The sequence below is a fragment of the Tenrec ecaudatus genome, chromosome 1 (genome assembly GCF_050624435.1).
Source record: "Tenrec ecaudatus isolate mTenEca1 chromosome 1, mTenEca1.hap1, whole genome shotgun sequence".
Classification (NCBI taxonomy): domain Eukaryota; kingdom Metazoa; phylum Chordata; class Mammalia; order Afrosoricida; family Tenrecidae; genus Tenrec; species Tenrec ecaudatus.
In genome coordinates this window covers 46,267,041-46,287,550 of record NC_134530.1, presented here as the reverse complement: position 1 = coordinate 46,287,550, position 20,510 = coordinate 46,267,041, and the positions used below count along the sequence as shown (strand labels likewise).

Genomic DNA, 20,510 nt, shown 5'->3' with positions numbered 1-20,510 from the left:
AGAAGAATTATTCACGGACATGCCCCACTGCTCTGTGGAGTCCTGTAGGCGTGCCCTGTCTTCCTCATGCCCGCATCTTTACAGAGCTTCACAGAGTAACAGGTTTATTGAATTGTATGAACCTCTAGTTCATCCTTTTTCACTCTTGCATTCTCTTCTCTTTATTCTTCCCAGAAGCCTTCCTCTCCAAGTCCTAGGAGAAAATTAGGATCCAGAATGCTGGAGATCGGAACCAAAGCATTCGCAGAATGCCTGCTGTTCTCTGCATTAACCCAGAAAGCCGGCAGGCAGACAGGAGAGCCAGAAGGTCCCCTGAGACCTAATTCACAGAATTCAAGAGTTGGGATCTTAATGCTTTTTTGGTAACAACAGCTAAATCACTGTGCATAAAACAAGTCATCCACTCCTTGTAATATGATGTGCTTCGATACTCCTTCAACAGAAATATGGACTGTCTCCCCCACTGGCAGGACAGTTGGTAAAACTGCTAAGTACAGTACAGCTTTATAAATCCCATCACTCCTACTTAATGTAAAGTACACAGATCGATTGACCACAGAGTCGAGACCCATCTTATATTGGCTACACGACTCTTACTCCCCCACCTCCCCTTCACATTACTGCTGTACTCAGTACAGGAAACTCCTATGCTTCTGGTAAGAAAATGGTCGAATGTAACCCACCTAAGCCAACAAAAACTTGAGCTTATAAACACCAAGCCAAAGTCAGAAAGGTACAAAGAGCTGAAGCACATGCGGGAAGGCACAATACAATAGAAAGGATCAAGTTTCAATTCCATTGAGTTCTGAGAGCAAGTGGCCATAGCCAATTAACAACCTTGGAGCCTTCATTAAACGTCTAAAAACAAACATCGAAACGTGATGTTAATGCACGTGTATATAGCAATCCCTTCTTCCATGTAATGTAGAGTTCAGGAACAACCAGAATAATGCCATGACAGTTCTATCATGATCAGTTCATTTCATGCTTATATGTATTTTTCTCCAAAATTGCTTTCCACTGAACCCCAGAAGACAGGAAGAGTTCTGTATGTCCTTGACTTACAGCTTGTCCGTTGGCTTCATAAAGTGGGCATTTTTGTTTGATCTTGGCCAGTTCCATATTTACTTGTTTGCTGACTACAGCCATGGGATTCCCTCCTGGGGAAAAAATGGAAGCAATTATATTCAACATATCTATGGAAAGATCAAAACCTCAAGGTGAAAATACTTTCACTCAAAACAGAAGTACTTAAAAAGTTTATGCTATGTAAATCAGCTCAATTAGACTACATTCCAAGTTAAAGATATAAGATATGTGTAAATAAAGCAAGAAGGCACCTATAATCCCACAAGTTAACATATCCTTCTGGCCTGTGTGTATAAAATTATATACCCACTCACAAGAAGAACCATAATGAATATGCTTTTTATCATCTTTTCTCGACATAGCAATAAACCATGGACATCATTTCACGGTAATACATAGTCACAATTTTAGTGGTTTTATATTCCTCATTGTGTCATAACTCAATTTTCGAATCTGCTTTTAAATGATCTGTTTTGAACCATCGCAATAATGTGCTTAAAACACGACTGTCAACTTGTTTGCTGCTGTAGGTAATTTCCTAGAATTGGAGCAACTAGGTTAAAAGGAATGAAAATTTGCATTTTGTACAATTCAACTATTTCCCTCTCATTGGCCATAAGAGTACCATAGGTCAATATATTTTGACATTTTATCAGCTGTGAATTTACAACAGAAGCATCTTACCTAGACCTGTTACTACCATGGCTCCCAGATCAGCTACATAATTTCCTTTGCGAAATGTAGCAACTCGTCCTCCCACACGATCCTGTTTTTCAGAATTAAATGAGCACAACTGTCAATCCTACATCAACAGAGTAGCCTGGAGTGGTAAACATGCCAGGCAGCTGTCCTTTATAATCCAGACAGAAAGGTGCGGTTTAGTTCACAGGAAATGCAATTAATACTGGGGACCAATAAAGGACAAATGAGGTTTAAAACTTGAAGACTATTTGAAGAAGTAGGTAAAGAATGATACATGTTAGAAATACAGAATTAAATGACGAGAAAGGAAATGGCTGAAATTCACATTTGATTTCTCTCTCCCTCCCTCCCTCCCTAACCCCTACTCTCCCACCCTCACCCCACTGCCAATGAGTTGATTCCAATTCAGAGTGACCCCACAGGACAGGGTAGAACTGTCCATGGGTTTGCAAGAAAGTAACTCCTTATGGGAGTATAATGCCCACCTTTCTTCCTTACTTTGGGCCTGGGAATACAATATGCACTTTATAAAAAGCAACTTCAATTTCTCTGCAAATGACATCTTGTAAAGAATATAAACTAGTTTGAAAAGTTTTAGACTAAACAATTTTAGTCTAAAAAAATTTTAGTTTTAAGTCTAGTTTTAGATGTTGGAAGTGTTTATGTTTTTGATTTTTTAAATGGCGGTAATCCAGGAAGGCCTTTAAGACATTGAAAGAGAATTAAATTTTTTAAATCACCCACCCTACCACCCGACCCCCACCCCAAAATTGGAGCAGCAGCACCCTGTGCCACCAGCCCTTCAGCTTCAGAGTTGTCCGTCATCAGACACTAAAAGATGGCAGCTGCCCAAGAAGCAAATTCTCCTCCTCAGCAGTCCCACCGCTCAGGCTTCTCACCAAGGAAAACAACGAGCTCAGCAAGGGGCAAGTCCATGAGCCCAAAGTGCAGTGTTAAGTGTTGAGAGATGCCCAAAGGGTAGATGGACGGATTATTCACAACCTACATAGTCACTGAGCTTGACGGTCAAAAATGCTTTCTATCCAGTAGAAAATAAAGCTGCTTATGACTCTTGAGTACTGGGCAATTTGACTCACTTTGAAGTGTGTGACCACGCACTCTGCAGCAGGCAATGATGTCTTAGCTCTCCGTTGGGAACCCTGTCTAAGTTCTTACCCGGGCTTCCAGAAGCGTAACATCCATTCCAAAACTTTGTAGTTGGCGAGCTGCTGCCAAGCCAGAGACCCCAGAGCCTATGATGATGACTTTTCCGGTCTTTTTAGCTAAAACCAAACATTACACAGCAATTGGAATATCGTGTTGTAATTTTAAGAGGTAGTATTTTAACTTTTAAAATCATAACCTTGAGGTGCCTACTGTAGTGCTGACTTATAGAAAATAAACAATTCAAAGAGGTTTTTCTAAAATTGGAAACTACCTGAGTACACACTGGAAAATATTTAAAACAAAGTTTAATTCAATGTTAAAACTATACATCAAATTGATGATCTAAAATCGCACTTTCTTACTATAAATATTTGTGGCACTTCCGACTAAGCTCCCTTAGGAAGACTACTAGACGTCAAAAGGGCATCGGGGTGGGGATTTGAGCAACCAACCTAGTTATTCGAGGTGTCAGTTGTTGCCTTTAAGCACTACTTAAATTAGCCTCTCTCTTTGAAGAACTTTCAGCATCACAAGTAACTGATTATTCTCAACTACACAGAAACCGTATTAAAAGAGATAAAGCAACCTTAGCAGATAAAGAACTGGTTGAGAACAACAGCAACAGCAAAAAAAGAAATCTAGTATCTTTATCAACCAGACGTTAAAGAAAACGTTCCCTTTTGTAAGGAGATCGTATTTTAAATTGGCGCCTAAGCAGGTAAACTTGGGCCTGGCTTGGCTCTAAATATAGACTTCAGAGTCATGACATGCAGATGAAGGTGAAACCATGGCCCCTTACTCGGGAGGGGCTTCAGCCTCTTATAGATGCCGAAGTTGATGAGCCCGTGGCGCTCCAGGTAGCTGTGAACTCGGTGGACCAGCACAGTGTCACCTGCAGGACAAAACGGAGTGACAATGTTTAATTTTCGGTAGTTTAAACAGAACGACTTGGAGTAACTGCTACTGTAGCCTACGATGAGCTGTATGTGACCAGTAACAGCTGACAAACACATACGTTGTGTGGACAAACATCTAACTCGCGTGTAACAGGTAGCTTATTACAGCACCCACATAAAAGCTGCGTTTTCAAAATAAGATAAAAAGGCATCTCGCGAAAAGTGCAAGGGTTTCTTGCCTGCAGCCGCAGCTGCAGCAATGGCGTCAGGACTTTCCTTTTCCATAGTTCTTCTTTCGCCGGGTCATTAGTTTGAAATGGTGGTGACAGTAACTTGCGGCCACAAGCAACGCAGTCTTGTCATGACTTTGCTCTGCTCCTCGGGACAACTTCCACCATCACCCGTGGCATGTGTGTCTGAGTCACTGCACTGAGCATGAAAGAAAACGTACTCGGGGAATGCCAGAGATCACTCTTTACCAATACAGTCGGTTTTTAGAGGCGAAGCTGTTCACGAGATGATTAGCTGATCATCTCATAAAAAATCTCACCTCTCAGCAGATCTGTGTGGTTCGTGCCTGTGTTGTGCATGGTTCAACTGCAGCTACCATGCACGTCTACTTTGGTAAAAACTCCCCAAGAAGCTGGTGGCGAGAGGGCAGGTAAAAAGCCAGGTAGTGAGTTGGCAGACAGAGTGCCAACAACCCTTCCCACAGATCAAAATTCGGATAGTTAAAAAAAAAAGTTGGGGATTGGATCTAAGAAAATAATTTGGCAGGCTTTTGCGCTGACCCACTTGCTAACATAAATAAAGACCAGGAAAACGAACACAAAACAGGTTTTCTATTAGGCTCATTTGTGCATAGCACAGTACAATGAAATAGAATGGAAATAAGAATGAAAAGTTAATTATCAACTTCCACAATGTCATCACAAACAAGCTGTACTGAATATACTACTTACTGTTATAAGGTGCTTCCAATTGTTGGAGCGTGGCCTCAAATGTCAGCTGAATCTTTGGATTATCCAACCACAACTGCAGCTGCATTTAAATGAGAGTGTATTACACACAGACACATATACCATTTACCAGCTTTTAAATCCTTTGGCTTTTCTTACGTTAAACCGTGAGGACTTTACTTCTGGCAAAGGAAATGGCAATACAAAAATCATATCGAACTAGTGAACTGAAGAACAGTTGGGGAATACTTGATCTAAAAGAGAAAAAGAAATACTTACTTGCCAAGGTCATTCTGCTAGTAAGGAAGGCTTAGCTAGGACTTAAATTTGGGTGTACACTTCCAGTGCGACGAGAAGAGGAAATAAAATCCATAAACCCTAGCAATCAACGAGAGAAGCAGAGGAGGAAGAAAAAGAAGCACCAAGGGTAACTAACTCCTTGATTTTGGACTCACACAACTGAGCTGGTCTGCAGCCACTACACCAAAGTCACTGAAAGCAGGAAAGAGCAGTCTCTTCTCCAACAAGCAAGAGGCGAGCGCTACAACAGGCAGCTAGACAGACAGTCTGGAGTCTTCTGTTATGGACGCTCCTGGAAGCCCAATGTGCAGAAGAGGGGACCGAGAGGGCAAGTGGGGAAGAACTCGCAGCTGGCTCATGCACGGGGCTACTAAGCTGCCAGAGAAGACAACAGACTAGACGTGTTACTGACGGCAAACAGGGAGTGTGTTTGCAGAAGAAGGATGTAGTTAACTACTTATTCCCAAAACTGCTGAAACGGTAGGAAGAAAAGGAATGGAAAGCATATTGTTACAATTAATGGACTCTTAATAAAATGAATTCTCTTCAAATTAAACATCTAGATGTGGGTCTTCATAAAGTTCATGGAAAGAATCCCACTATCTTTTAATTCCATATCTCCATGAACTTTTTGACGCCCCCTTTAATTGGCAAAAGCACAATATAAATTTATTACGACTGTAAAGGCTGGACTGAAAATTAATAACAAGTCACAGATAAATTTCTGACATGGCGTCATTTGGTGTGTGTCAACAACCACATTAGAAACCGAATGCATCTGCCACTTGCCTCTGTGGCCACTGCAAAGGGAAAATGGAATCGCTAAGCACACACCAGGCCCAAGTTCCTCATCTCTCAACACAAGTCTTTTTCCACCTTCCATCTCAAAACTAAGACTCATCACGGGTTCTAGGATCAGTAATTTTAAGAGTGCAATTTCAACATCAGTGGCAAAAGAAGTCGGTGATGACTAAAATCTGCCAAAATCATAACTCTGGGCTGAGATCAGTGTTCCTGGTGGCAGTGGTCACTCGTTGGGCGGTGGCCCACAAGGTCTGGAAGTTCCAAAGGACTGGCAGCTCGACTGGAGGAAAACGCGCTCTCTGCTCCTGTGGACGGCCACGGCCGCGGGGCTCATGGAAGCTGTGAGTGAGTCTGGCCTCGATGACAGTGAGAGCTGCGATCACAGGGTCAGCAACTAGTTGGAATCACCCTAGGACACAATGAACAAGTTCCTCCTCCACTCTCTGGGTAAAAAGTCTCTGAACAGTAGAGAAAAGGTCCGAGAGGAAATACAATGACTGTATACACTCGAGTATAAGCTGACCCGACTATCAGCCGAGACACCTAATTTTACCACAAAAACTGCATTAAAATGTACTGGAAAACGCATTAATACTTGAGTATACGTGGGAGCTAGAAAAGTAAAGGGAAACATCAAGGAAGCGCACATTGAGAGGCGGGGTTTGGCTTATTATTACAGCAGCCACGGTCATCATGGTCTTGATGACAAAACCGAGCAGGCAGCAGCGGTGCCCAAGGCCGCACGACGAACGACACTTCGTGGTCCTCTCTCAACACAGAACTGTAGGCCTTTAAAAAAAAAGTCCTTTCCTCCCTTTGGGGTTGTTTTCCACATTCCCCGTAAGTGACAGGTCCTCTGTGTAGCCCAGGAGAGAAGCAAAGTGGCCGTGGGGGCTTACTGTGCGGTTTCTGATGAACAAGAAAACCTTCTGGGTCTGCTGAGGCCCACTGATGATGTCAGGGAAGCAGGCTGCCTCTTGCGAAGTCATCCGGTCGTGGGGAAGCCGGCTCTGGAAAGCTGCGCCCTCCACACCTGCAAAGAGAGCAGAGCTTCCAGGAAACACGCAGAGGACACAGGGGTCACGGGTGTCTCCTTTCTGCCTGAAGAACTGTGCCAGGCTCTGACTCGGGCAGGCAGAGCTACCTGACCTCTTTCTTAAAAAGACCTCCAATTTGCCTCAGAGACAGAAATATCACTTAGAATGTAGCCACATATTCCAGGGCCGATGGTGTACTAGTGAGTGAAACAATACAGTTTATAAAATGTAGCAAGGCATTTAGAGTATTTCCTTCACATAACATAATTCTTAATATTGGACGGAGGATGCTTTAAGTGAAGCAACACCACTGCTAGTCTATGCAAAAACGTTCCTAACTAAGCAACTAGAGTAAGGGGAATTGCAACTAATGCCGAGAAACAAAATGAGTATAAATTGTTGGGTGGAAACCCAATTTGCTCGGTAAGCTTTCACCCAAACCACAAATGCAAACTGAAGAGAAGAAAGGAGTACACGCACACAGCTGCTGTGGGGTGACAAACGCAACCACCCACCTTGTAAGATTACAGCGAGGAAAATGAAGACGATTCTAAGGCTTAATAAGCAACAGCATCGATACATGAACCCATCAAGGATCCAGCCAGCAGTCTCATAATTCATGGCTGGAAAGCACTGAGAGAAATTAAGCGGAATGCAAGTATAAGAAAGTAAGCAGGGAATTTGCTTTTTTTTGGAGGGGGCAGGAGTTTGTTCAAAAAATGAGATGCTTAACTATGGTGTAGTGGTTATGAGTTGTGCTGTGAGCAGCAAGGTTGGCAGGTGGAAACCACCAGCTGCTCCACAGGAAACACGAGGCTTTCTACTCCCATGAACAGTGACTGTCTTGGGAACTCACTGAGGCAGTTCCACCCTGTCCTATAGGATCGCCGAGTCACTATTGACTCAATGGCAGTGGGTTTGTTTTACTATATACAGTAGAATATGTTAATACAGTTCTAACAACACCTTAGAAAAGTGTCCTCAACACCAGCCTATAAAAATAACAATTTAAAGAAATTCAAATTTCAAGGCCACTGAAACATTGTTATAAAATATGCACCAAAGATCTATATTTAATTCTTTTAAAGCATAAGACACAAGAAGTTGGAAGCACTGACAATGGAAAGAGAATATACAGAACAGCATTAGTTTGGCAGGAAATAAAAAGGACAAGAGAGCTACAGTGTAATTTACAAAGCTGGAGCTAATGGCAGGGGTTTGTTTCGCTAAAACATTAAAATGAAAAACACTAAAAAGCAATGATGGTTCATCAGAGGTCAAGCAAACTGACTGGTATTAATAATGGGTTAATTATAACAACTTAACTGTGCTCACATGCAAGGCGAAAAGACTACGATGCAACAGCATTAGATAGGAATACAACTATGGTTCATCTTACTACATCGAGTGAACAACTTCTACTTCAGCTGAACGAATTGCAAGAGACTGTCAGAAAACATGATCAAATAAGCAGCATACTGTTGTGGAAGAGTCAGACAACCAAGGCCAGAAAACAAGAAAGGTAACTATCGAAGGTACAGATTATTTCAGCAATATTAAATTTTCTAAAATCAGGCAGCATTGAGTCCCCAGTTCTCTATACCCAAATAAAAATACACCTCACATTGTAAGCACACATTAATGCTGGGTATTGAACCAAATATCTCTTAACCGGTTACTTCTTGGTATCAATAATCTTGAAATCAGGCATCTCTATTAAATTCTTATGCTCCCCCCCTTAGAAATAGGGTCAGTTTTCTTCATTTTATTATCTTCTATGTTTAATAAGTGGCCACTGACATTAATCTTACTGCAAAGTATTACTTTTAATAACATCTTCTAAATTACATTTGGCTCTTCATTAAAAGTGTTTCCTTTTTTTTCTTTCTGAAAGTCCCTGTAATGTAAATGGTTAACTGTGGGAATCTTGAGAATACGTAAGAATGAAGAAATTTATATTCCTTATTATTCAACTATAAATATAAATCCCATGACCGATCTCAAGTATCTATAAATTCAGCATAAAAGCTTACCCAAGGAATTAGACCCTCAAAGTCACTTCTGACACTGACACTCTTAGAATCATATTCTTCTGCATCTCTACCTGCTAGATATCTAAAAACCTACTTAATGAAAGCTGGTCTCTAAAACCCTCAATAATTATTTCCTTCCTTTTGCTACGTCAGCATAAAGACTATTTCAAAGAATGAAGATTACTGTCAAACTAGGATGAAAAGCTTTTTAAAAATAAGCAAAGAATATGTTCATTTGGAACCAAACTGGCTCAAAAGCTAGACCAGCATATTCTTCTTTTAGGGTACTTCCAAAGTGAAGCAACACACTAACTTGAATGCTCTAACACCACAGTTAACTGCTCTGGGGGAAGCCTTCAAGAACAGAGTTGACCTTAACCCTGTCTTTCCTAAGAAACTTACAACTGGCTCTGGAATATAATTTTGTGTTTTGGGGGTTTGTGTACACTTAATAGAATCTGGTACTCCAGAAACCTAGAATGCTATCTAAAACCCCCAGGCTGTCGATGTATTAATCCTGTCCTCTGTTCAATTCCTTCTTGCCCGTCCCCACTTCTCACAGGATGGTCCATCAACACCTTACAGAATGGAGTCATAAGCTGAATGACGCAGTACCACCCTTTCCCAAGTTCTGACTGGCTGGCTAGCACTGTCTCTAAAAACACAGTAGTGTTTTCTATCTGTTCCGTGGAACCCGCCCCTGATTCTGCTCCGGTCCAGGTAGAATTTGACTATAGTGGGGTAACATTAAAAGGACTTGTCTTTTACTCTTTTCATAAAGTAAATAGTGGTGACTAGCTATGAGAAGATAGTGCAATTCCTAATTCCGGGGTGAAAACAAAAGCCTACTAGAAACTACACAGTAAAGACTTTACTTAAAACCAGCATCAGTAGGTGCATCATGTTAAGGCCTAGTGGTTTAAAAATACAAAGAATTATGTGCAGGGGAAGAAAAGAAATAAAAAGCAGAGGCTCATGATTCCTTATGCTTTAGAACTATGATTTTCAGAGTAAAAGCCCCTTTAAATGAGTCTAGGAAGGAAGATGTAAACCCATGCACTCCAGAGTTCTCACTCTTCCTCCACGGCCACTGTAGCCCACCTCGACCACCGCTGCACCGCAAGACCTACTGCACGAGGTCGGAGAGAGAATACGGTGGCAGAGGATGTCCCTCTCCCTTCCAGCTCTGACTTGTTAAAACACACCTGCCACTAGAAGTGAATTTTAAGAAGTCAAGACACGATGCTGGGTCCAAGCAAGAAATCCAAGCAGGTCACCTGGCCCCAGTGAGAGAAGACCACGGATGATCTACGGCCACGCGCTTTGAACGCTAATGGACGCTGCTGAGCACGCCAAGGACCTGAAAAGAACCCTGCAGGGTTCACACAGCCCCCATCGTTCTGTAAACACTTAAAACGTCCGTTCTACCAACAGTGCACCATCCGCATCAGTTGTATATAAAAGTCTGTTTGCACTGGCAGCGATCAACCCTATGACTTAAGTAAAGGAACAAATATAAAGTCACAGTAAAAACTAAAAAGCAAAACAGACACAAAACTAAAAAGCAACAAAAGAAAATTCAAATTTCTCTCTTGAAGGTGAAGGCTCTAAAGGTTACTTCTCTCTGATCCTTGAGATGGAGGGTCTAGTGCTTCGTTTGACAGAAGCCTTCTTAAAGGGTTACCCGCCCCAGACCGCGATTCTGAACGAGAGCTTAACTCCTCCGAGACATACATGTACCGATGATCAAGGTTTGGTCCTTGCAATAACACTCAAAGACATCCGCCCCTAACTATGGATTTCTGCACAGTGAACCACTTTGATTCAACAGAGTAAAATACACACATTCCCTGGATCTGGTTGATGCAACCTTACAAATCACTGGAAGTAGGCAGATTTAATAACTGTGAAGTGATAAACTCTGAAAGTGAGCTACCATCCACTTTATCAAAATGTATCTACAGGCCATCTTTGAGCCCTGGAAGACACAAAACATTCTTTAAGAAGCAAAGGATCAACTCCGGACCTGCTACCTCAGATCACTGGAACGAAACGTAACTGCACCAGACAGCAACCTGTGTAAGTCACCTGATCCTCTGCTTTTTCCTATAATACAAACTTCATATTGTCTGCTCTGAAAAGAAAGTATATTGGACAGACTTGCTAAAAAAGATGATTTTTATGAGAAATTTTTAAATTGCAAAAAATTTTAAATTGCAAAAAATTGAAGAAAAAAATGCACCCAATATCACGTAACCACCATTTTAGATGTCGTTTGCCTGCATAACCCCAGCTGACTAGTCCTAGACTGCCTTTCCGCTCTGTTCCTGTGACGCTTTCATCTCTGCATCTTACTCGATCCCTTCGTTACTGGTCCCAGGATTCCTAAGTCTGTATCCACTGTAGCATGATCGTTATTACCGCAGAGGCTGCCGGGGAGAAAAGCACCGCCATGTCCTCAAAAACATGAAGGAGAGTGGAGGGCTGAGATCGGCCTGAGGACTTCAGAAGGTTTTGCTTGCTTTTGGTCTGGCTACGCCCTTTCTACACCTACCCTATCCTGTGGGTTAAATTTCCCCTGCACTTCTGGCTAAAACGTGGATACTACAGCCAAAAATACTTGCAAGCATCAATCCCTGACTTGGCGGCTCTTGCTACTAAGTGGCAAGCATCTAATGCCACCCTCACCTGATGCTTGGCCGTCTCCATACCCTCCAGAACTGTCGTCTTGAAGTCCTCCTGCTTGTCCTGTGGAAGGAAAGAGGAGAACTCAGGGACCTTACTCCATAAATTAGGATATTATCTGGACATAAAGGCCTAGTAGTTGGCGACTTATGAATTCACCACCAACTAGTAAACCCAATTTCAGAGAGCTCCTTCTTCTGGAACCAAGGCCCAGGGAATCAACACTGTCGTCTTCCAAATTCTGGTCAGAAAATTCCATTTTCCGCATGTGTTCTTGTTGAAAGGGAGTGGAACGAGGTGCACAGGGTCTCTCGTGGCTAGGTACTTGCTGTCAGTCTGGTGTAACAGTCAAGGACAGGGGTGTGGGGGAAACAGCAGTCCAAGTGTCTTTCACTGTCCACTGCTAGACTGCGAATGGCTGTGGCCTGGGTTCTGGGACCTGGAGTGGCCAAAAGTCAGCATCAGCTCAACATCCCTTTACCTTCAGCTTTCTTCCTTCAGACAATAAAGATAAGGTCTCCTCCCCGTCTCTCAAAGGAGAGACTATAACTTAAGAGATTCAACTCCAAACGATACTGCGTTTACTCGGCTTACTAGACAGGGCTGGTGCTTCCCTATTGGCACTTTACAACATGTCTTAAGATCTCTCCAGTCATATGCCAAGTCGAGAGGACACACACTTTGGAAGGGGAACAGACAAGATCTTGGGAGACCTTCTAACTCAAGCTACCCAAGTCTTCTAAAAAATATCCCTTACTAATGAGTAAAAATAGCGTCAAGAAAATTATCAAAGTTTGAAAGATCCATCTGAAAATAAGTAGAATTAATTGTCTTCCAGACTCTTCCAAAACCTCTCACTGAGAGATGCTACTACCTAGACTTGCTCCCTGGTCGTCCCCCCACCCCACCCCCCATCGGTGCTTTCAACCGGGCAGGGTTCATTAAATGGTGTAGTTTAAAAGAGATACCCTCAATAGAAAACCAATTGATCAAGTGAAACAGAGCCCCTTACGATGAGAATGTGCCAAGAGCTGTGAGACATCAAATAATAGCTTCATTTTTAAGTGTATGAAGGAAAGGAAAAAAATTGATCATTAAAACGTAATATTAGAACATGTTGCAATAAGGGAAAATAAAGGTAGAATTGAATCTCATCCTAAAGTCACTTGACTAAGTTCTTATCTGAAAGGTCTTTCAAGTTATAGAACAGTGGTTCTTAACTTGTGGGTCACGACCCCTTTGGGGATCAAACAACCCCTTCACAGGGGTTCCCTGATTCATAATAGTAGCAAAATTACAGTGATTAAGGAGCAACGAAAGTAACTTTATGGCTTTTTTTTGGGGGGGGTCACAGCATGAACTGTATTAAAGGGTGGCGGCATTAGGAAGGTTGAGAATGACTGTTATAAAAGGTTATGCTTTTTAAACAAGGAATGAGACATGTGATTTGTTGGTGACAACTCTTGGAAAAGGTAGTAAGCACATAAAGAAGTGACATTAATTACTAAATTCAATCTACAAATTTGTATTCAAATCAGAAATGTTCATTTTAAATAAGTTCTCAGTTGATTCATGAAAAAGACCTTTACTATAGGTTTTTCTTTTTCAATAATTGTTTAATTAATAATCCCTTAAGAACCACTGTCATTGCTTAGTTGGATTCTGAATAGAACCAAACTAGATCAAAACACTGTGCTTTATTTGTGAAAGGGGGAAGCTCAGAAATAGGCATAACCCTTGTCATGGATATTTTTGCCAAAATGGAAAAAAAATTTACACGAATAACAAGAGTACGGGAGAAAAGAAAATGCTCTAAAATTGATTGTAATAAAGATTGTATAACTTCTTGATTTGGTGAAACTATTGAATTATGTGATATATTAATGTATCAATAGAATTCTTTCTGTTTGTTTGTTTCTTAATTTGTTTTTTGTAAGTGTAAAAATTAAGAAGAAAACTCTCTGTTTACAAAAAATAAGAAATAAACAGAACCCCTGAGAATAACATTTTAGTAGAAGAATGACAAAGTTCCTCTTACAAGCTATGTTTTTGGCTTGGCAAAGAATGAAAGCAACTGTGAAGACCCTTCATCATTCTTTCAAAATAAAATAATTTTAAATTGACTAAAAATATATTCAAGCTGTCTGAATTATTTAATTATTTCTATCACCACCCTCCATGTCATATAATATGCTAATTGGCTGATTTTAACCTACAGGTGTCTCTTGACAGAGTTTCTCTCTGTGAGTCATTGTTACTTAATAGAAATAAGGGTATTTTATCTCTGATTTAAGTGCTCAAAAGGTTAATAAGAAGGAACAATAAGGTAGGACAGAATCATTTGTCTTATAAGGATTATCCCTTGATTAAAATCATAAAAGAGGTATGGAAAATATTGACTAACCTAGGAAGATTTTTTAAAAAAGATTCCTTCATAAAAGCAAAAAGTCACAAGGGGTATGAAATGCCAGAGTATTATTTAAGCAAAGAAAATTGGTGGAAACCAAGCAGAAAATGATACAAACATAAACAATGAAAAAGTGAAACTTAAAAATCATTAAAAACGAAGTAAAAGGACAAGAGATATAGCTTTCAACTTGATGAAGGAATCATGATTTGTTTGGAAGGGAAAGAAGAGGTTGCGTGCTTCATCTCGGGACGATTTTGAGGGTGACTGCCTGTGGCGCAGTGGCTACACAGCGGGCTACGGCCCGCCACTCTGCAGGAGGGCGATGAGCGCCTGCTTCCAGAAAGCTACAGTCTCTCGGAGACACACGGGGCACTCCTACCCTGGCCCCCAGGGTGTCTGTAAGTGGGCATCAACTGTGTGGCTGTGGTCTATCTGGGGGTCACTTTCCCCATCTTTACCAGGGCGCTCTGGACCAGCTCTTGGCTGCTCTCCAGACACAGGCCACACACAAGCACTTGCAGCCAAGTGCCCGTCTAGGTAGGGTCTGCTTAGAACGAGAAAATGCACACGCGCCCGCTCTTTGGGTCTCTCCATCCTAGGACTTGCGTCTGATAGTGACACAAAGACATGGAACAGCAAGAAAGCACAGTTGGTATCTTACACGAAAGCAAATTCAAAATAGGAAATGAAAATGTGCAAAAGCCACCTTTTAGCATCGCCTTGATTTGGGCACCTTCACATCAGCATGGGCTGGTTTTTGGTGTGGAATTTCTTTAGTGTTTTTTTAGATCACCTTTTGTTTTCATTCCTACCACTACATACACTAAAAGAGCACCCCCCCCCACACACACAAGTTAAAAACTTGATATAAAGACCATAAGAGAGGCTGTTTATGCAAATCTTCTCCAAGGGAAACAGGAATTCTTCTTGATGTATCTGACGTGGCAGCCTTTGCCGATCTTCTGTACTGCCTACCGACCTGCTCAGCCGTTCCTGCCGAACGACGCAGTAGTTTAATTACAGCCACAGTGCTGGGCACTTTGCCACCACTCAAGAGATCTCTCCTCCAACATCTGAAAATGAAGTGGATGATGACTTTCAAATACCTTCCTCCATCTGGCAGGTGAGACCCACTGACTTAGAGCTGACAGCAGAGTCCCAATTTAATCTTTCCGTTTCTTGGGATCACAGTCACATGGATGGCTTCTGGAAACATTTCAATCTTCTAGGAAACAATGCTTTTTAAACAGAAGCTCAAGTAAAACAGACTAATTTATAGACTAAAAGCTGATACCTAAGAAACTGGCAGGAGTGAAACATTTCAAAAAGTTAAAGCCATCTTTAAACACGTTAAGCATTGATTATATGAACATATTAGGGTCGTTTCTAATTTAATAATCTAATTCAATATTTACCGGATAGGAATCCCAAGCACAAATACAAAAACGTAAGACAGAGTTCCCTCTTTCAAGGACTTTACAATCTAACTAAGGAGAAAAGGAAATGCCTTTAAAATTATTTTATAAGAAAAGAAGCTAACCCAGGCTTGGGAGGCACAGAAGCCTTGCTAAACAAATCCAGAGAGATTTGCATAGGTTGGGAGGAAGCAAAGGCACCTCTATGGCCCAGAACAATATGGACAAAGGCAAGAAGACAAGGAGGTGGAATATGCAAAAGACTAAACAGCAGCATGTTTTAATGCAGGGGATGGTCTGAAAGAGCAGCAGCACATCAGTGGGCTGGATAAACCAGGCCACCTTTGGTGTCAAAGCTTGATCTTAATAGTAATGAGGGGGATGATACAATTTTTAGCAGAGCATCAAGACAGATGATATTTAATTTAAACTTATCTGGTTACATTATACTGGTTGGATTAGAGAAGGTGACCAAGATAAAGGTTACTGAAAGGTTGACGTAATTTAGACGTGAAGCAAAATCCATCAGGTTAACAAGGTGACGGGGATGGATTCTATATCAAACTCACTGCCATCCAGTTCTTTCTGACTCATAGTAACCTCTCAGAACAGAGCAGAAAAGCTCTGTAGATTTTCCAAGGCCATGAAATCTTGTTGGAAGAAGACTGCCACATCTTTCTAGTAGGTTCCAACTGACGACTTTTTGATTTGCAGCTGAGCACTTAATCACTGTACCAGCAGGCTCCTTGAGAAATGGAACAGGAAGACACAACTTTCTAACAGATCTGATCAAAGTGACAAAAGACTTCCCCCTCCACTCAAGTACTCCCTCAATGCAAGAACACTTTGTTCTATTAAACTGGCATTCCATGATGCTTACCTTCGTGACATGATCGCTGAAGACAAATGGGTGCATAAGCAAATGTGGTGGAGAAAACTGATGGTGCCTGGCTATCAAAAGATACAGCGTGTGGGGTCTTAAAGGCTTGAAGGTAAACAAGCGGCCATCTAGCTCAGAAGCAACAAAGCCCACATGGAAGAAGCACACCAGCCTGTGTGATCATGAGGTGTCGATGGGATCAAGTATCAGGCATCAAAGAAAAATCTTATCATTGTGAATGAGGGAGGAGTGCAGGATGTGGACCCAAAGCCCATCTGTAGGCAACTGGACATGCCTTTACAGAAGGGTCTTGGGGAGGAGATGAGCCACTCAGGATACAGTATAGCACCAATGAAACATAAAACTTTCCTCTAGTTCTTTAATGCTCCTCCACCCCACTATCATGATCCCAATTCTACCTTACAAATCCAGCTAGACCAGAGAATGTACCCTGGTACAGATAGAAACTGGAAACACAGGGAATCCAGGGCAGATGAACCCCTCAGGACCAGTGGTGAGAGTGGCGTTACCAGGAGGGTAAAGGGGAAGGTAGAGTAGAAAGGGGGAACCAAGGATCTCCATATAACCTCCTCCCTGGGGGATGGACAACAGAAAAGTGGGTGAAGTGTAAGACATGACAAAATAATAATTTATAAATTATCAAGGGTTCGTGAGGGAGGGTGGAGTGGGGAAGGAGGGGGAATAAATGAGGAGCTGATACCAAGAGAACAAGTAGAAAACAAATGTTTTGAGAATGATGAGGGCAATAAATGTACACATGTGCTTGACACAATGGATGTATATATGGATTGTGATAAGAGTTGTATGAACCCCTAATAAATTGATTTGTTTTTAATAAATAAATAAATAAGGGCTTCCCAGATGACTCCAAGGTCTTAAATTCAAGAGAAACAATACAGTGGGAAAATAGGAAATGTGGGAGTTTTTAGAGAATGTTAGAAATGTTCTTAAGATGTTGGTAATTAAGTAATAGGATCCAAAGAATGAATGGGGTTAAAAGACTTTCAGCTAAATGGAAGTAATACTAGACTTAGAGAGTTTGAGGCAGTTGTTGATGTGTGATTAAATTCGTGAACATAGGCAAGAGTTTCAAAAAGGAATTCATCAACAGACAAATGCCAAGTTAAAAAGACAGGAGCGGTCATTAGTTGTTGGTGACCACCACCATTTAATGCTGCTTTCCTCTCCTCTCGGCACAAAGAAGTGGCTTCAAAACACCCCCTAAGTATCCAAGACATATTTCTACCGAACTTTCTGGCTTATGGTTCTTGGCAAGAGAGTATCTACAGTAATTACAGAAATGCAAATGAAAGTAAACTATTGTTGGCTGTCTCACAGCACCCCCATGTGTAACGTAACCAAAGGTGGTCTGGTCTTTCACAATCCTCACATTCAAGACTAAGCTAGCCCAACTAGCAGTCTCCAACAAGACAACTCAAAACAAAATGCATGGGTTCCGATGGTTCTGCGTGAGGCAGGCCACCCTCTGGGACCTCTCCATGTTACCAATGGAGGAGGAGACCACTGCCCCCAAACACTCAGCACTGGGTGAAAGTGAGAAATTCAGCAGCAAGGATCCTACCCTCTCTTAAAGAAAGTAAAAGTCCAGCAAGTGAGGGAGCCAAGAAGAGCTTTTAGAAGCTAATGGAAAGAATCTACTTCCTCCCAAATTATTTCCCTCTCCCTCCACATTCCACAGCAGGAATCTTCCAGATCTGTACTTATTTCGCTGTGTAGTTTACATTTTAAAATATTTCAAATTAACACACAACATATATATACTATATATACAAATACATATTTGTGCATGTCTTGTATGAATGTTTCAAATAAACATGCATATACAGTGTTATATATGTTCAAATAAACACACATTCATATGCAGTATAGTATGTATATACGTTGTTATTTATGTATGGATGGATGTTATGTTGCCTAACTACCAAGCTTAAGGTATACCTGAGTACTTTTTTTTTAGTTATCCACCCTGGTTTTAAAACAATGTTAAACTTATTTCTTGGACTCCTATTTTAAAACCTCAGTAACTTTTCAAAACTGGGTAACCATGAGTTTTCTAACAAGAGAACCTTGTCCTGCTTAGACACGTTTCTCTGGACTCGGGCTATCTTTGATTCGAGGCTCCTTCCACTTTACCTGTGGCTTAGGTCTATAATTCTCTGAAGGAAGATACTACCTGGTCATCACTAATATAGGTTCTTCTATCAAAAGACTTAGAATAATAATAAACACAATCTTATCCTCGGGGCTTTAAACACTCTGGTGCCAAAATGAAAGAAACGTGTGACATCTGTTCTAGCTTGATACGTCCTGTTGCTGTTGGGTGCCGTGGAGTGGACTGACTCACAGGCGTGCCGTGGGCGCGAACACAAGACCCCCAGCCTTGGGCTGCCCGCCCGCGCGGGAGGCCACTGCTGCAGCCACAGGTGCAAGCTCCTCTCGCTGAGGACCTTCCTCTTCTGTACCAAGCACGATGTCTCTCGGGGCTGACTCCTGGTAACACGCCCCAAGAATGTGAGACCAAGTTTCCTCATCCTCCCTTCTAAGGCGCACTCTGGTTATATTTGTGGAAACAGTAACTGACATTCTTTCAATTCCTGAGGCCTTGTTTTTTACCCAAGGAGCGTTGGTGGTGTAGTGGTTACATTGGGCTGTGATCCGTATGGTCGGCAGTTCTAAACCACCAGCAGCTCCTCGGGAGAAAGCTGGACTTTCTACTCCCATAAGCAGTCACCATCTCGGATACCGCCAGGGGCTGATATGAATGAGTCAGCATTGAGTCGAAGGCAGGGAGTGTGGTTTTTGGTTGTTTTTCACCGATGCCTTCAGGGCAGCTTCGATTCCTTCCCTCAATAAGGCTGGCTCTCCATCATGTGCCACCTGTTGAGTACCTACCACTTCCGTTTGATACAATGGCTGTGTCTTCCTGCCATCTTCTCTTGATGAGATGAAGGGAAAATCTTTTTTTTTTTTTTAGTTAGTGGGAGAGTGAGTGAGTGAGAGAGTGAGTGAGTGAGTTAGTGGGAGAGTGAGAGAGTGAGAGAGTGAGTGAGAGAGTCAAAGGGAAAATCTTAATGTTTGCTACTATCGACTTTTTTTCACTCCTCAGAGAATATAAATGAAATCCATGTATCTTGATATTTAACAGATGGATTTCATTTAAATTCATCTCTGAGAGAAGAAAAATATACAATAGCAAATATTAAAACGTGTCATTCCGCTCATGATTCAACGTTAACATTAAAGATTCAGTACCACACTTTTAGTCTTTAGCTATAATGGTGCCTGTGTGTGCATGCGCCAACAGTTCCCGATGCTTCACAAATGACCTGTTATCAGTGACCCATTCCTTCACTGGAAATAGGCTACACTTTTTAAAGTTCCCAAAAGTGACTGGTTGAGCATCTATATTGACCTCGTATACGAAAAGACCTGATTTTCTCCTGAATAAGATAGCAATGCAGCCTTTTCCTGGTTCAACACAGTGTTTAATAAATGCAAGCTATATTCTAGTTCCTGAATGCTCCCCCTCCCCACCACTACCATGACCCAGTTCTACCTTACAAATCTGGCTAGACTGGAGTACACACATTGGTACAGATAAGAGCTCTGGACACATGGACTTCAGGACAGATAAAAACCCTCAGGAACCGATTATAGCGATCTACATATAATCTCCTCCCTGGGGGGGCAGGCAACAGAAAAGTGGGTGAAGGGAGACATCGGACAGGGTAAGAGATGACAAAATAATAATTTACAAATTATCAAGGGTTCATGAGGGAGTGGGGACCCCTGGGGAGGGAGGGGGTTAAATGAGGAGCTGATGCCACCAGGGGCTTATGTGGAAAGCAAATGTTTTGAGGATGAGGGTAGCGAATGTACAAATGTGCTTTACAAAATTGATGTGTATATGGATTGTGATAAAAGTTGTATGAGCCCCCAATAAAATTAAATTTAAAAAACTTTTTAAGCCCTCAGGAAGAGTAGCGAGAGTAGCGATATCATGAGGACAGGGGATGGTGGGGAGATGGGGGAAGGAAGACAAAGGGGAAACCCATCACAAGGTTGGATATATAGCCCCCCCACTCCAGGTG

At 41.8% G+C, this 20,510-nt stretch overlaps 1 protein-coding gene across 2 annotated transcripts in view; it reads right to left on the bottom strand.

Annotated features, from left to right (window-relative positions):
- KDM1A (lysine demethylase 1A) overlaps positions 1 to 20,510 on the bottom strand; it is a 61,052-nt gene that overhangs the window by 17,969 nt on the left and 22,573 nt on the right. Inside the window, exons 3-9 of one of the 2 annotated variants that reach the window (XM_075552101.1) lie at positions 11,676 to 11,735; positions 6,817 to 6,950; positions 4,817 to 4,895; positions 3,758 to 3,850; positions 2,968 to 3,074; positions 1,774 to 1,855; positions 1,066 to 1,160 (exon numbers count right to left, since the gene is read on the bottom strand). In XM_075552101.1, the coding sequence (XP_075408216.1) occupies positions 1,066 to 1,160; positions 1,774 to 1,855; positions 2,968 to 3,074; positions 3,758 to 3,850; positions 4,817 to 4,895; positions 6,817 to 6,950; positions 11,676 to 11,735 (650 nt within the window). The remainder of the gene's footprint in view (positions 1 to 1,065; positions 1,161 to 1,773; positions 1,856 to 2,967; positions 3,075 to 3,757; positions 3,851 to 4,816; positions 4,896 to 6,816; positions 6,951 to 11,675; positions 11,736 to 20,510) is intronic. The other variant, XM_075552109.1, reaches the window with a different exon arrangement.